Source organism: Anomaloglossus baeobatrachus, chromosome 6 (genome assembly GCF_048569485.1).
Source record: "Anomaloglossus baeobatrachus isolate aAnoBae1 chromosome 6, aAnoBae1.hap1, whole genome shotgun sequence".
NCBI lineage: Eukaryota > Metazoa > Chordata > Amphibia > Anura > Aromobatidae > Anomaloglossus > Anomaloglossus baeobatrachus.
Window position 1 is genome coordinate 90,486,798 of NC_134358.1, and position 17,615 is coordinate 90,504,412.

A 17,615-nucleotide genomic window follows, 5' to 3' on the forward strand; every position below is an offset into this window, starting at 1 on the left:
AGCCGTATGGCTTTATCTGGCTGGTATTAAATTTGGGGGGACCGCACGCCGTTTTTTTTAAATTATTTATTTCTATACTCCATAGTGACACGCCCACCGGCTGCTGTGATTGGGTGCAGTGAGACACCTGTCACTCAGCGTGGGGGCGTGTCTCACTGCAACCAATCATAGGCGCCGGTGGGCGGGGAAAGCAGGGAATACGAGATTGTTTAATGAGCGGCCGGCCTTTTCAAATTAGAAAAAGCCGCCGGAGCAGTGTGAACGCCGTGCAGCGCCGGTGATCGGGGAGTATGAGAGAGGGGGGGACACTTCAGTCACTCGGGGGATTAGCGGTCACCGGTGAATCCTTCACAGGTGACCGCTAATCAGTACACGGCACAGACAGAGCCGCGGCATGACAATGAAGTCGGGTGAAGTTCACCCGAGTTCATTCTCATCCCGCTACTCTGTCTGCTGTCTGCCGACATGTAGTAAACGACATTTTGCATTGCACACTGATATTCCACACGGACAACACAAACACATGTCAGTTAAGTTTCACACGCACACACGGACATTTCACATGCACATACGGCTAGCATACGGGATACATACGCAGGCCACACATACCATAAAAACGGACCTAAAAAACGGAAAATGGACCCGAAAAACGGCCCGTTTTACACGGACGTGGTTTTCATGGATGTGTGTTTTAGGCCTTAAGTACAGGGCAACATACTCTGACCGTGTCATTTATGCACCACCCCCTCAATCAATAAACGCTGAAATTTACACACAATATGCCCAACTCTATCTTGGTTAGAGGCTATACAGTGTTTCTCACATCCCACTCTTTATGTGAATACCCTACATTCACTTTATGTTTATAGATAACAAATTCTTGATGAAGGCCAAATTGTAGGCCAAAACGTCGGATTGAATTATGGACTGTATTTGTATTTTGTAACATTTTCACATTAAAGCATCACCAAAGAAAGCAACACTCCAGTTTTTTTCCTACCTCCACGTTTACATTTGGTGTGCCAGAGTTATGCGGGCTTTACACATTACAATCTAGAGTTACGATTGCACGAGCGATTGTACCCGACCCCGTCATTTGTGCATCACGGGCAAATCGCTGCCCGTGTCGCACAAAGTCGTTAAACCGCCGTCACACGTACTTACCTGCTGAGCCACCTCGCTGTGGCCGGCGAACATCCTCATCCTGAAGGGGGAGGGACGTTCGGCGTCACAGTGACGTCACACAGCCGCCGTCCAATAGAAGCGGAGGGGCGGAGATGAGCGGGACGTAAGCATTCCGCCCACCTCCTTCCTTCTGCATAGCCGGCGGGTGCCGCGGGATGCAGGTAAGCTGTGTTCATCGTCCCCGGGGTGTCACAAGGAGCAATGTGTGCTGCCCCGGGTACGATGAACAACCGGCGCCATGTAAAATAAACAATTTTTTAAAACTTAGCGACGAGTACATGACTCACGATTTGTGAGCGATTCTGCTTCGCTCGGAGGTGTCACACGAGACGACGTCGTGAACGATGCCGGATGTGCGTCACGAAAACCGTGATCCCCGACGATGCATCGTACGATAGCTCGTCTCGTGTAAAGCCCGCATTAGTCTTACTACTACATTATTTTTACTCTAGAGCACCAACTTTCAGGTGGACGAGCCAGACTTTACTCTTTCTTTTAGGTTTGTTTTTCAGATAGTCCGCACATCCATACACAAATCTGTTTTAAAAATGGATGTGTATCTCATTCATGAGCGTCTGATCATGTTTTACTCTCCTCTGTTTACCAAATTAAACTCCGGCATTAAAGTCTGTGGATTTGGTAAAGGGAACCTTTAATGCTTGAAAGATGGCAATCATGGGGCATATACTCTCAAAATTAATTCGCCTTTTGTTGACATGAAAATTAGCCTCAAAAGTGCTTTGGTTCATCTATCCGTGCACATGGATATGGCTCTTTGCTTCTTCCTGCCCGCATTGCCCTCCTCTTCTTGATTTACAGATGTAGGCAGAAGTGTTATCCAGCAAAGCCTGTATCTACTGTCGATCAAGAAGAGAGGAGGAACCGAGGGTTGTAACTGAACCGCTGCGCCTATCTGTGCACTTGTGAGACTAATTTATATGTTAATAAAAGCCATATTTTGGCGCCATGATAGTCATCCTTCAAAGTAGTTTATACTGCCATATGCTGCACTAACTGCTACACAAGGGTACTGTTACTGAGGCTCCATTCAAAACCTGAAACATGTAAGAAAGTCTTTTCAGTTTTCCATCTGTGTCTTCACAGCATAGACAATTGCCTTCAGATGACTCCAAAGATAAGTCTAAGCGGGTCACATCGGGAGACCTTGGTGGCCATTCAACTGGCCTACGATGACCAATCCACTTTCCAGGACACTGATCATGTAGGAATGCTCGGACCTGACCCCGATAATGATGATGGTTGCAGCATTTGAAAGCAATTGTCTATGCGGTGAAGATACAAGATGTGCAGCATCTGAAACAAGGGATACTGGAAGCCTGTGCTAGGATTTCTTCTGTGGTGTTGCTATCAGTGTGTCAAGAGTGGGAGAAGAGGGTTGCATTGACAATCCAACACAATGGGCAGCACTTTGAACACATTTTATAAGTAGACTTGAAATTGTAAATAAAGTTACATTAAAACCAAGCACACCATTGTTTTTCTTGTGAAATTCTCAATACGTTTGATGTTACATGACCCTCTTCCCGTTGGAAAAAATAAAGTTGGATCCAAAATGGCCGCCTTGGTCACCACCCATCTTGAAAAGTTCCCCCCTCCCATATACGCATGAGTCACAAACAGGAAGTTGATATCACCAACCATTCCCCTTTTATTTCAGGTCTAGCCATATAAATGGCCCACCCTGTAGATGACTGACTGATGTGAGAACGGAAACAGATGTGTGAATGTAACCTTAGGCTGGGCCCAGACTTCCCGATAACGTTCCATGGTGATGGTGCTGCAAATATGTGACAAATCCACATGTGTTATATTTTGGTACCGAGTACACCATTTACATTGCATGCTCTATCTAGATATTTTCCAGAACATGGGATTTTGATAACCGCATCCACTTGTACTGTAAATTGCCGTGGATTTGTTTTGTGAAATTCACACAGTGCGTGGACCCCGCTGTAGGCTGTTGAAGACTTGACATGACCCAGGAACTCTGTTTTTCTAGGTGATTTCTTGGTAGAAAGGAAAGCAACGGCTAACCCTTTAAGCAGATCCAACCAACACAGAACTTATCCGAATGTCTGTATGTATCATATGTAATCTGTCTAAAAGATGCACAGGGGAAGGTACAATAGTACGGGTTTCTTCACATCAGATGTCAGGTTATGTCCTCTTCACCTCTCCACTGTGGGACATTGGGCACCTCTAATTGTTGTTCAGGACCCACCAAGAAGCTGTAATGAACGGGAGGCAAAAGTCAGGTTAGAGACAAGCATGTAAATCCCACAGAACTAGAGACTCATGAGCGTGAAGCTGATAACTCCATATTACCAGACTCATCAGATCGCCCTGACAAAATAACGTCATAGAGGGAAATAAAAATAAAGTGTTACATAATAATTAGAAATATGATTATATAAATATTGGGAATATAAAATTATACCTTTAAAAAAATTGAGTGTATATATTCTTTCCTTTCAAACCTGTAAATAAGGTGTATACATATGACGCCTATATAAATTCACCTGAGTCTAAAACCTCACTAAGCAAGCAACGTTAATACCAATAAATCCTCCAGAAAGTTATGGAGAAGTATAGATCATGGTTCAGTTATGTATACTGTATATAAATATTCCAAACTTTGAATATCCCAAAGAGCACTATTAAATCAATTATAAGAGAATGGAAAGAATATGGCACAACTACGACCTCACAAAAGGCGGCCACCTACCAAAAGTCACAGACAAGGAGAGTAAGGTATTAATCAAAGATCCACCAAAAACAAAAAGGAGCTGTAAGGCTATGTGCGCATGTTGCCTTTTTTGTGAAGATGCAGTGTTTTTGGCCGCTGAAAAGGCACCCACGGCAAAAACGCATCGGTAAAAACGTGTGCGTTTGTACCGCCTTTCGGTGCATTTTTCTGCCTTTTTGATCACTGCGTTTTGCTGCGTTTTTCCAATGCATTGCGTGGGTGGAAAACAGAAAAGAATTGACATGACCATTTTTTTCCCCCAGCTCAAAAATGCAGCTAAAAAAAAAAGCTGTATGCGGACAGCAAAATTGAAAACTCAGACTTTGCTGGGGAAGCAAAGTCATGCAGTTTTGAGCCCAAAAACACACAAAAATGCACCCGAAAAACGCGCAAAAATGCACCGTGCGCACATAGCCTAAATCGGATGTGTGCAAACCGTTAACACTAGTCCACTGGAGTCCTGGGTTCAAATCCCACCAAGCACAACATATGTGAGAAGTGTGTATATCCTCTTTTTTTTTTCTTCTTCTTCGGTTTCCTCATGCCTCATCTCACATTTTATAGACATTCTGATAGGGAAGATACAAGGGCATCTCAATAAATTAAAATATCAAAAAGTTAATTTATTTCAGTAATTCAATACAAAAAGGGAAATGCATATATTATATAGAGTCATTACACACAGAGTGATCTATTGCTATATATTATATATAATTACACACAGAGGGATCTATTTCTACATATTATATATAGTCATTACACACAGAGGGATCTATTTCTATATATTATATATAGTCATTACACGCAGAGGGATCTATTTCAAGTGTTTATTTCTGTTAATGCTGATGATTATGGCTTCCAGCCAATGAAAACTCAAAAGTCATCTCAGAAAATTAGAATAATTACCACAAAACACCTGCAAAGGCTTCCTAAGCATTTAAAATAGTCCCTTAGGCCCTGTGCGCACTAGAAAATGGAATATTCTTAAAAAAATTCCAGACCCTCTGAAAACGAATGGGGTTTTATCGCGTTTTGCTGCTGTTTTTACGTGGGTTGTTCCCTGCGGTTTTTGACCATTATCTATAGCAAAAACCGCAGGTACCTGCGGAAAAGAAGTGACATGAAATTCTTTTTGCTGCAGAAAACGTAGCAAAAAAAAAACGCAGTGTGCGCACATCATTTTTTTTTTTTACCATAGGTTTTGCTGAGAAAGGAATGCAGTAAGGTTATGAACATTTTCTGCAGCAATTCATGCAGCAAAACCGCGGCAAAACCACGATAAAAACCGCCGCGTGCGCACAGGGCCTTAGGCCCCTTTCAGACGTCCGTGTGACATCCGTTTTTAACACAGATGCCACATGTACCCATGTTATTCTCTGGAGTTACTCACTTGGCCATGTTTTCACAAGTACCGTGTGACCCCTTGTGGTCCGCACACACACACGGAGACATGTCTGCTTTTTCTCCGGCATCACCGGTGTCACATGGATCGCACACTGATGTGATCCGTGTGACATACGTGTGACATGTACCGGAGAAAACACGGGTCTTTGAAATAAAAAGATTTTCTATATTCACCTGTATCCAGCGGTGTTTTCTTCGGCTCTGCTGTCTCCTGCTTCTGACCCCCGCTCATCATATTCATTGATTATTCACTGCACCTTGGACCTGGAAGCCGGAGCATCGCGGGGACAACACCGCCGAGGACAGCATCGCCGTGAAGTCACCGTGGTGACACCGGGTGTCACGGGGGGGTCATCAGGATGTCATCAGAGTTCGTTGGGAACTCCAATGACCTCCTGGACGTCACTGCACACACACTGCATGATGGATACTCACCTATCACCGGCGATGCTGTCCCCAGCGATGCTCTGGCTTCCAAGCCCTCAATGCAGTGAATAATCAATGAGTATAATGAACGGGGGTCAAAAGCAGGAGACAGCAGAGCCGAAGAAAACAGCGCTGGCTACAGGTAAATATAAAAAATCTTTTTATTTCAAAGACCCGTATTTTTTCCGGTACGTGTCACACGTATGCAAACACAGATGTCACACGTGTGACACATGTATGATCATAGCGATGCATGTGGCTTGTATCTGATTAAACACGGATGTTTGAAAGGGGCTTTAGTCTGGTTTAGGCTACACAATCAAGAGGCAGACTGCTGACTTGAGTTGTCTACGAGGCAGTCATTGACACACTCCACAAGGAGGGTAAGCCACAGAAGGTCATTGCTAAAGAAGCTGGCTGTTCACAGAGTGCTATATCCAAACATATTAATGGAAAGTTGAGTAGAAAGAAAAAGTGCGGTAGAAAAAGGTGCACAAGCAGCAGGATAACCGCAGCCTTTATAGGATTGTTAAGAAAAGGCCATTCAAAATTTGGGGGAGATTCACAAGGAGTGGACTGCTGCTGGAGTCAGTGTTTCAAGAGCCACCATACACAGACATATCCAGGACATGGGCTACAACTGTCACATTCCTTGTGTCAAGCTACTCATGACCAATAGACAACGCCAGAAGCGTCTTACCTGGGCCAAGGAGAAAAAGAACTGGACTGTTCTCAGTGGTCCAAGGTGTTGTTTTCAGATGAAAGTAAATTTTGCATTTCATTTGGAAATCAAGGTCCTAGAGTCAGGAGGAACAGTGGAGAGACCACAATCCAAGCTGCTTGAGGTCTAGTGTGAAGTTTCTACAATCCGTGATGGTTTGGGGAGCCATGTCATCTGCTGGTGTAGCTCCACTGTGTTTTATCAAGACCAAAGGAAATTTTAGAGCACTTCATGCTTTCCTCTGCCAACAAGCTTTTTGGAGATGGAAATTTCATTTTCCACCAGGACTTGGCACCTGTCCACACTGCGAAAAGTACCAATACCTGGTTTAATAACCACAGTATAACTGTGCAGCAAACTTGACCAGCAAACTCGCCTGACCTAAACCCCATAGAGAATCTATAGGGTATTGTCAAGAGGAAGATGAGACACCAGACCCAACAATGCAGGCAAGCTGAAGGCTGCTATCATAGCAACCTGGGCTTCCAGAACACCTCAGCCGTGCCACATCTGATCATAGTATCATAGTTTTTAAGGTTGAAGGGAGACTCTAAGTCCATCTAGTTCAACCCGTAGCCTAACATGTTGATCGCCTCCATGCCATGCCGCATTGATGCAGTAATTCATGCAAAAGGAGCCCCGACCATGTATTGAGGCATTTACTGTACAGACTTTCAGTAGGCGCCAACGTTTCTGAGTTTAAAATCATTTTTTTCAGTTGGTCTTATATAATAGTCTAATTTTCTGAGATAATGACTTTTGGGTTTTCATTGGCTGTAAGGCGGGCTTTACACGCTACGACATCGCTAGCAATTGCTAGCGATGTCGAGTGCGTTAGCACCCGCCCCCGTCGTTGTAACGATATGTGGTGATCGCTGCCGTAGCGAACATTATCGCTACGGCAGCGTCACGCGCACATACCTGCTCTGCGACGTCGCTGTGACTGCCGAACAATCCCTCCCTCAAGGGGAAGGTGCGTTCAGCGTCACCGCGACGTCACTAAGCAGCCGCCCAATCAAAGTGGAAGGGCGGAGATGAGAGGGACGACCATCCCACCCACCTCCTTCCTTCCTCATTGCTGGCGGGACGCAGGTAAGGAGATGTTCCTCGTTCCTGCGGTGTCACACACAGCGATGTGTACTGCCGCAGAAATGAGGAACAACATCGTTACTGCAGCAGCAATGATAATTGAGATTAGGGGGGATGTCACCAATGAGCGATTTTGAACGTTTTTGCAAAGATTCAAAATCGCTAATAGGTGTCACATGCAACAACATCGCTATCGCGGCCGGATGTGTGTCACAAAATCCGTGATCCCAACGACATCGCTTTAGCTATGTCGTAGCGTGTAAAGCCACCTTAAGCCATAATCATCAACACTAACAGAAATAAACACTTAAAATACATCCCTCTGTGTGTAATGACTCCATATAATATATTGAAATAGATCCCTCTGTGTGTAATGACTCTATATAATATATAGGAATAGATCACTGTGTGTGTAATGACTATATAATATATAGGAATAGATCCCTCTGTGTGTAATGACTATATAATACATAGAAATAGATCCCTCTGTGTGTAATGACTCTATATAATATATGTGTTTCCCTTTTTGTTTTGAATTACTGAAATAAATTAACATTTTGATGATATTCTATTTTATTGAGATGCACTTGTATGTGTTCTATCTTTTTTATCTCTGTACTCTAGCTATTTATCTTTCAATTATCCTATCATACTTTGTTTCTTCTTTAAAAAATGCATCACAAAAACGCAGCAAAACACGCGTTCTTTCATGCATTTTCTGGGCTACAAACTGCGTTTCTGTGACCACAGGATAAAAAAATGCACTCAAGATGCAGCGTTAGGCTATGTTCACACACTGCATATTTTACTGCATTTTTGAGGTCACAAAGTTGCACACAAATGCATGCATTTCCTTCCCCTAGCAAAGTCTATGAGTTTTCTATTTTGCTGTCTACACTTCATCTTTTCTTGGCTGTGTTTTTGAAGATGTCAGTTCTTTTTGCATTTTTCCCAGCGTTTTTGAGCCCTTCCAGTCAATAGATTTTACTTAAAAAACGCATTGGGCAAAATATGGTGAAAAACGCATGCGTTTTGCCGCAGGTGCATTTTTTGGGGCCACAAACGTTGCATCTTTGTGGTTAAGAAAAGATGCAGTGTGTGAACATAGCCTTACAGTAAAGAAATATTTAGCACCGTCAAAGTAGTAGGCCCCAAAAATCAATTTTAATTTCATGGTGTAGTGCTACAACATAGGAAAACACCAAGGGGGAGAAAAATTGTATTACAATCCTGCCTGTGATGATAATGACATGACTGCTGAAATGTAACCTCTACACAACAGGAAATAATCAGATGTTATGTTTTTTTTATATCAATTGTAACATTAGAAAATGCCAAAATTGTTTTGTTTTTTACTATGTTTAACATAAAATATTATGTGTACAATGTAGTTTCCAGAGTGCAAATTCCATTTATCAGGTAGTAAGAAAACATTCGATTATTTCTGTAGGTTTTCGATTAAAGGAAGGAACCAGATCTGCGCTATGAGTCGGGATGTCTCTAGGGAGCGTGGTTGTGGTGGAGCTCACCGGCTATGTGCAGGGATGATGATACGTACCAGGTACAAGCATCGTTGTCATCAGTTCTGGGGTTTCCAGGAAATCAACATTGCTCCTCTGAAACGTCTTACTGTAATTGGCCTGGAGGTGGCTGTGTAGACATGAAACTGTTATTATAGGCACATTAGCGCCCTAGTCTGCATTCTGGTCATTTGCAAAGACAAATATTCAGAAACGATTGCTCTGTATTACTTCTTGGATTCGCAGAGACACAGGGGCATATTATCAGATGCTACAATACTTTGCATAACCAGAGCTTTTTCAGTAGAGCCTGGTCACATTAAATGGAACCTGTCAGCAGATTTGGGGCCTATAAGCTGTGGCCACCACCAGTGGGCTCTTATATACAGTATTCTAACATGCTGTATATAAGAGCCCAGGCCGCTGTGTAGAACATAAAAATCACTTTATAATACTTACCTAAATGGTTGCTGTGGTTGAGTTGGGTCATATGGGCGTCTCCGTTCTCCGGTGCAGGCACCTCATCTTTCGGCCATCTTTGTCGTCCTTCTGAAGCCGGGGTGCATGACATGTTCTACGTCATCCACACTCGCCGGCATTGAGGTCCTGCGCAGGGCAGATCAAAGTATTGTAGTGCGCCTGCGCAGGACCGGCGAGTGTGTATAACGTAGGAAGTGTCATGCACCCAGGCTTCAGAAGGAGGTTGAAGATGGCCGAAAGAGGAGGTGCCGGCACCGGAGAACAGAGACGCCCATACGGCCCAACTCCACTGCAGCCATCGTTTAGGAGAGTATTATAAAGTGATTTTTATGTTCTACACAGCGGCCTGGTCTCTTATATGCAGCATATTAGAATGCTGTATATAAGAGCCCACTGTTGGTGGCCACAGCTTATAGGCCCCAAATCAGGTTTCCTTTAAAGGGAACAGTCATCACATTTTAACATTTAGAAGTACTAATATGGTTGTATACAGTGGAAAAAAAAATAAGTATTTGATACACTACCGATTTTGCACATTTTCTTTCCTACAAAGAATGGAGATTGCTCTAATTTTATATCGTAGGTAACGTCAACTGTGACAGAATAAAAAGAAATCCAGAAAATCACATTGTATGATTTTTAAATACCGTGCACCTAATTTTAAGATGCACCCCCAAATTTGGTGAAGGAAAAGAGAATTTTTTTATTTTAATGTTAAATGTGGTCCGTCTTATAATGCCAGTGTCTGTCTAACAAATCATATAGAGTATATGTTCCTCATAGCCCCCCCCATCCTAAAATTAGCCCCCGTAATCTGGATATGGCCCCCTTATATTGAATATAGCCCCCTTGTGCTGGCACACGTCCCCCAATGATGATAAATGTCCCCATTTATGGCACACGTTCCCTATTTCTGGCACATGTCTCCTATTGATGGAACACATCCCCTATTTATGGCACACTTCCCCCTGTGCTTGCACACATCTCTATTGCTGGCACACGTCCCCTATAGCTGGCACAGGTCTCCTATAGATGGCACACATATCCTACAGCTGCCACAGGTCTCCTATGGATGGCGAACGTCCTCCTGTGCTGCCCATGGCCCCCTATGGATGGCACACATCCCCCTGTGCTTCCCATGGCCCCTATGGATGGCACACCTCCCCCTGTGTTTGATATGGCCCCCTATTGATGGCACACCTCCCCCTGTGTGTGATGTAGCCCCTGAGGATGGCACACCTCCCCTGTGTTTGATATGGCCCCATATGGATGGCACACCTCCCCCCTGTGTTTGATATGGCCCCCTATTGCTGGCACATGTCCCCTACAGCTGGCACAGGTCTCTTATAGATGGCACACGTCCCCCTGTGCTGCCCATGGCCCCCTATAGATGGCACACCTCCCCTGTGTTTGATATGGCCCCCTATGGATGGCACACCTCCCCTGTGTCTGATATGGCCCCCTATGGATGGCACACCTCCCCTGTGTTTGATATGGCCCCCTATGGATGGCACACCTCCCCTGTGTTTGATATGGCCCCCTATGGATGGCACACCTCCCTTGTGTTTGATATGGCCCCCTATAGATGGCACACCTCCCCTGTGTTTGATATGGCCCCCTATGGATGGCACACCTCCCCTGTGTCTGATATGGCTCCTATGGATGGCACACCTCCCCTGTGTTTGATATGGCCCCCTATGGATGGCACACCTCCCCTGTGTCTGATATGGCCCCCTATGGATGGCACACCTCCCCTGTGTTTGATATGGCCCCCTATGGATGGCACACCTCCCCTGTGTTTGATATGGCCCCCTATGGATGGCACACCTCCCCTGTGTTTGATATGGCCCCCTATAGATGGCACACCTCCCCTGTGTTTGATATGGCCCCCTATGGATGGCACACCTCCCCTGTGTCTGATATGGCCCCCTATGGATGGCACACCTCCCCTGTGTTTGATATGGCCCCCTATTGCTGGCACATGTCCCCTACAGCTGGCACAGGTCTCCTATAGATGGCAAACATCTCCTACAGCTGGCACAGGTCTCCTATGGATGGCGCACGTCCCCCTGTGCTGCCCATGGCCCCCTATGGATGGCACACGTCCCCCTGTGCTTCCCATGGCCCCTATGGATGGCACACCTCCCCCTGTGTTTGATATGGCCCCCTATTGATGGCACACCTCCCCCTGTGTGTGATGTAGCCCCTGAGGATGGCACACCTCCCCTGTGTTTGATATGGCCCCCTATTGCTGGCACATGTCCCCTACAGCTGGCACAGGTCTCTTATAGATGGCACACATCTCCTACAGCTGGCACAGGTCTCCTATGGATGGCACACATCCCCCTGTGCTGCCCATGGCCCCCTATGGATGGCACACGTCCCCCTGTGCTGCCCATGGCGCCCTATAGATGGCACACGTCCCCCTGTGCTGCCCATGGCCCCCTATAGATGGCACACCTCCCCTGTGTTTGATATGGCCCCCTATGGATGGCACACCTCCCCTGTGTCTGATATGGTCCCCTATGGATGGCACACCTCCCCTGTGTTTGATATGGCCCCCTATGGATGGCACACCTCCCCTGTGTTTGATATGGCCCCCTATGGATGGCACACCTCCCCTGTGTTTGATATGGCCCCCTATGGATGGCACACCTCCCCTGTGTTTGATATGGCCCCCTATGGATGGCACACCTCCCCTGTGTCTGATATGGCCCCTATGGATGGCACACCTCCCCTGTGTTTGATATGGCCCCCTATGGATGGCACACCTCCCCTGTGTTTGATATGGCCCCCTATAGATGGCACACCTCCCCTGTGTTTGATATGGCCCCCTATGGATGGCACACCTCCCCTGTGTCTGATATGGCCCCCTATGGATGGCACACCTCCCCTGTGTTTGATATGGCCCCCTATTGCTGGCACATGTCCCCTACAGCTGGCACAGGTCTCCTATAGATGGCAAACATCTCCTACAGCTGGCACAGGTCTCCTATGGATGGCGCACGTCCCCCTGTGCTGCCCATGGCCCCCTATGGATGGCACACGTCCCCCTGTGCTTCCCATGGCCCCTATGGATGGCACACCTCCCCCTGTGTTTGATATGGCCCCCTATTGATGGCACACCTCCCCCTGTGTGTGATGTAGCCCCTGAGGATGGCACACCTCCCCTGTGTTTGATATGGCCCCATATGGATGGCACACCTCCCCCCTGTGTTTGATATGGCCCCCTATTGCTGGCACATGTCCCCTACAGCTGGCACAGGTCTCTTATAGATGGCACACATCTCCTACAGCTGGCACAGGTCTCCTATGGATGGCACACGTCCCCCTGTGCTGCCCATGGCCCCCTATGGATGGCACACGTCCCCCTGTGCTGCCCATGGCGCCCTATAGATGGCACACGTCCCCCTGTGCTGCCCATGGCCCTCTATAGATGGCACACCTCCCCTGTGTTTGATATGGCCCCCTATGGATGGCACACCTCCCCTGTGTCTGATATGGTCCCCTATGGATAGCACACCTCCCCTGTGTTTGATATGGCCCCCTATGGATGGCACACCTCCCCTGTGTTTGATATGGCCCCCTATGGATGGCACACCTCCCCTGTGTTTAATATGGCCCCCTATGGATGGCACACCTCCCCTGTGTTTGATATGGCCCCCTATGGATGGCACACCTCCCCTGTGTCTGATATGGCCCCTATGGATGGCACACCTCCCCTGTGTTTGATATGGCCCCCTATGGATGGCACACCTCCCCTGTGTTTGATATGGCCCCCTATTGCTGGCACATGTCCCCTACAGCTGGCACAGGTCTCCTATAGATGGCAAACATCTCCTACAGCTGGCACAGGTCTCCTATGGATGGTACACGTCCCCCTGTGCTGCCCATGGCCCCCTATGGATGGTACACGTCCCCCTGTGCTGCCCATGGCCCCCTATGGATGGCACACATCCCCCTGTGCTGCCCATGGCCCCCTATGGATGGCACACCTCGCCCTGTGTTTGATATGGCCCCCTATGGATGGCACACCTCCCCTGTGTTTGATATAGCCCCCTATAGATGGCACACCTCCCCCTGTGTTTGATATGGCCTCCTATGGATGGCACACCTCCCCCTGTGTTTGATATGGCCCCCTATGGATGGCACACCTCCCCCTGTGTTTGATATGGCCCCCTATGGATGGCACACCTCCCCTGTGTCTGATATGGCCCCTATGGATGGCACACCTCCCCTGTGTCTGATATGGCCCCCATGCTGCTGCCCATAGAAAAATAAAACACTCTTTCCTTACCTTCTCCAGCGTTGTAATCCCGGTGTCTCCCTCTGTGCTGCTGAGCTCCTGCACTTCCTGGTTCTCGGTGCCGGTCATGTGATCGGCACAGCAGAGTGATATCATCTCTGCATGCCTGATCACAGTGGCAGCAGGGAGATACCGGGAGATCAGCGCTGGCGGCGGTAAATAAAGAGTTTTTTATTTTACTATGGGCAGCAGCATGGAGGCCATATCTAACACAGGGGGGGGCATGTGCCATCAAAGGGGGGCGCAGGCAGACATAATATGCGCTGCTGCCCTAGCCCATCACCGCGGTGCACTTTCAGCACCACGGTGATGGACAGCGGCAGTGCATATTATATGAGCGGGAGCAGGAGATCTCACGCTGCCTCCAGCAGCCTTCACCAGCCTCCACCAGCCTCCAGTACCGATCCAGAGCTGCCCCCACCTCCCCTGGGCCCTGTAGTAATCCGTATATTCAGATTATAAGACGCACCCCCTACTTTCCCCCAAAATTTTGGGGAACAAAAGTGCATCTTATTAAGGCTGCTTTCACACCTCCGGTTTCTGCAATGCGGCACAATCCGGCACTTTGCAGGAAAATCGCAACCGTTTTTTTTTGCTGCCGGTTGCGTTTTTTCTGCATAGACTTTAATTAGTGCCGCATTGTGCCGCATGGCCTAGCGTTCCATCCGGTTTTTGCTGCATGCGGCAGATTTAGCCGATGCGGCGGCCGGATGGAACGTTGCCTGGCACGTTTTTTCGTGCTGCAAAAAAAAACCGCATCGCGCCGCATTCGGCCGATGCGGCGCATTTTTCAATGCATACCTAACCGCATACGGTTTTTGCCACTGCGCATGCTCAGTAGCATGCCGCAAGCGGCAAAAACCAGACTGGCCGCATGGGAAAAACTTATGCAAAGGATGCGGTGTTTTCACCGCATCCGTTGCATAGCTTGCACAGCCGGATTGAGCTGCACAGCTCAAGCCGGATGTGTGAAAGCAGCCTAAGCGAAAAATACGGTAATTAATTTGCATTTTATTGCATGAAATAAGTATTTGATACAATAGAAAAACAGAACTTAATATTTGGTACAGAAACTTTTGTTTGCAATTACAGAGGTCAGTCATTTTCTGTAGTTCCTAACCAAGTTTGCACACAATGCAGCAGGGATTTTGGCCCACTCCTCCATACAGATCTTCTCCAGATCTTTTAGGTTTCTGGGCAACATTGAGTTTCAGCTCCCAACAAAGATTTTCTATTGGGTTCACGGCTGGAGACTGGCTAGGCTACTCCAGGACCTTGAAATGCTTTTTATGGAGCCACTCCTTAGTTGCCCTGGCTGTGTCGAGTCATTATCATGCTGGAAGACCCAGCCACAATCTATCTTCAATGCTCTTACTTAGGGAAGGAGGTTATTGGTCAAAATCTTGTGATACATGATGCCATCCATCCTACCTTCAATACAGTGCAGTTGTCTTGTCCCTTTTGCAGAAAAGCACCCACCAAACTATGATGTTTCCACCCCCATGTTTCAAGGTTCTTGGAGTTGCACTCCTCCTTTTTCTTCCTCCAACCACAGCAAGTGGAGTTGATACCAAAAAGTTCTATTTTGGTGTCCTCTGACCACATGGCCTCCTCCCATGCCTTCTTTGGATCAGATGATGGTTACTGTCAAACTTCAAAGGGGCCTGGACATGTGGTGGCATGAGCAGGGGGACCTTGCATGCCCTGCAGGAATTTAATCCATGACAGCATAGTGTGTTACTAAAGGTAATCTTTGCAACTGTGGTCCCAGCTCTCTTCAGGTCATTGACCAGGTCCTCTTGCATAGTTCTGGGCTGATTCCTAACCTTTCACGGAATCGTCCTTACCCCACGAGGCGAGATCTTGCATGGAGCCCCAGACTAAAGGGTGCTTTACACGCTGCGACATCGCTAGCGATTGCTAGCGATGTCGAGCGCGATATCACCCGCCCCCATCGTTCGTGCGACATTGGGTGATCGCTGCCATAGCGAACATTATCGCTACGGCAGCGTCACACGCACATACCTTGTCAGTGACGTTGGTGTGACCGCCGAACAATCCTTACCTCAAGGGGTATGTGCATTCGGCGTCATAGCGATGTCACTGCGGCGTCACTAAGCGGCCAGCCAATAGAAGCGGAGGGGCGGAGATGAGCGGCCGGAACATGACGCCCACCTCCTTCTTCCGCATTGCCGGTGGACGCAGGTAAGGAGATGTTCGTCGTTCCTGCGGTGTCACACACAGCGATGTGTGATGCCGCAGGAACGACGAACAACATCGTACCTGTGGCAGCAGCGAAATTATGAAAAGGAGCGACGTGTCAACGATCACCGTTTTTGAACGATTTTGCGATCATTGATCGTCGCTCCTTGGTGTCACATGCTGCGATGTCGCTACCAGTGCCGGATGTGCGTCACTAATGACGTGACCCCGACGATATATTGGTAGCGATGTCGCAGCGTGTAAAGCACCCTTTAGATTGACAGTCATCTTGTGTTTCTTCCATTTTGTAATAATTGCACCAACAGTTGTTGCTTTCTCACCAAGCTGCTTGCCTATTATCCTATAGCCTATCCCAGCCTAGTGCAAATCTACAATTTTGTCCCTGATGTCCTTAGACAGCTCTTTCGTTCTGGCCGTGGTGAAGAGGCTGCAGTGTGATTGAGCTTCTTACCTGTATAAAAGACACTTGTCCATGCACTCAAACAGGTGCAAGTTTGTGAGAGCCAGAATTGTTGTTGGTTGGTAGGTGATCAATACTTAGGCGGGCTTTGCACACTACGACATCGCAGGCCGATGCTGCGATGCCGAGTGCGATAGTGCCCGCCCCCGTCGCAGCAGCGATATGTGGTGATAGCTGGCGTAGCGAAAGTTATCGCTACGCCAGCTTCACACACACACTCACCTGCCGTGCGACGTCCCTGTGGCCGGCGACCCGCCTCCTTGTTAAGGGGGCGGGTCGTGCGGCGTCACTGCGACGTCACACGGCAGGCGGCCAATCAGAGCGGAGGGGCGGAGATGAGCAGGATGTAAACATCCTGCCCACCTCCTTCCTTCCGCATATCCTACGGAAGCCGCAGTGAGGCCGGTAGGAGACGTTCCTCGCTCCTTCGACTTCACACACAGCGATGTGTGCTGCCGCAGGAGCGAGGAACAACATCGGACCATTGCGTCAGCGTAATTATGAATTACGCCGACGCTATACCGATGATACGATTACGACGCTTTTGCGCTCGTTAATCGTATCATCCAGCCTTTACACACTGCGATGTCGCATGCGATGCCGGAAGTGCGTCATTTTCAATTTGACCCCACCGACATCGCACCTGCGATGTCGCAGTGTGCAAAGTGCCCCTTAGTTCATACAATAACATGCAAATTAATTATTTAAAAATCATACAATGTGATTTTCTGGATTTTTTTGGAGGGATTCTGTCTGTCACAGTCGAAGTGTACGTACAATAAAAATTACAGACCTCTCCATTCTTTGTAAGTGGGAAAACTTGCAAAATCGGCCGTGTATCAAATACTTATTTTCCCCACTGTAGGTACTTGTCCAACAATAAAAATGATACCTTTTTTTTATAGTGACCCGACCTGCCAATCATGAGAAATCTAATGTAGAAGCCTTATTCAAATCAAGCTGGAAGCGCACTGGGGGGCGTCACTTTTAATTTATTCAATGACACCCCCCATTTCAGTTCCAGACAGATTTTC

General features: G+C 47.4%; 1 protein-coding gene across 1 annotated transcript in view; it reads right to left on the reverse strand.

Moving 5' to 3' along the window:
• Positions 1–220: 220 nt before the first annotated feature.
• NECAB1 (N-terminal EF-hand calcium binding protein 1) overlaps positions 221–17,615 on the reverse strand; it is a 355,641-nt gene continuing 338,246 nt past the window's right edge. The window contains exons 12-13 of the mRNA XM_075353101.1: positions 9,151–9,242; positions 221–3,434 (exon numbers count right to left, since the gene is read on the reverse strand). Coding sequence (XP_075209216.1) covers positions 3,406–3,434; positions 9,151–9,242 — 121 coding nt within the window. The 3' untranslated portion in view covers positions 221–3,405. The remainder of the gene's footprint in view (positions 3,435–9,150; positions 9,243–17,615) is intronic.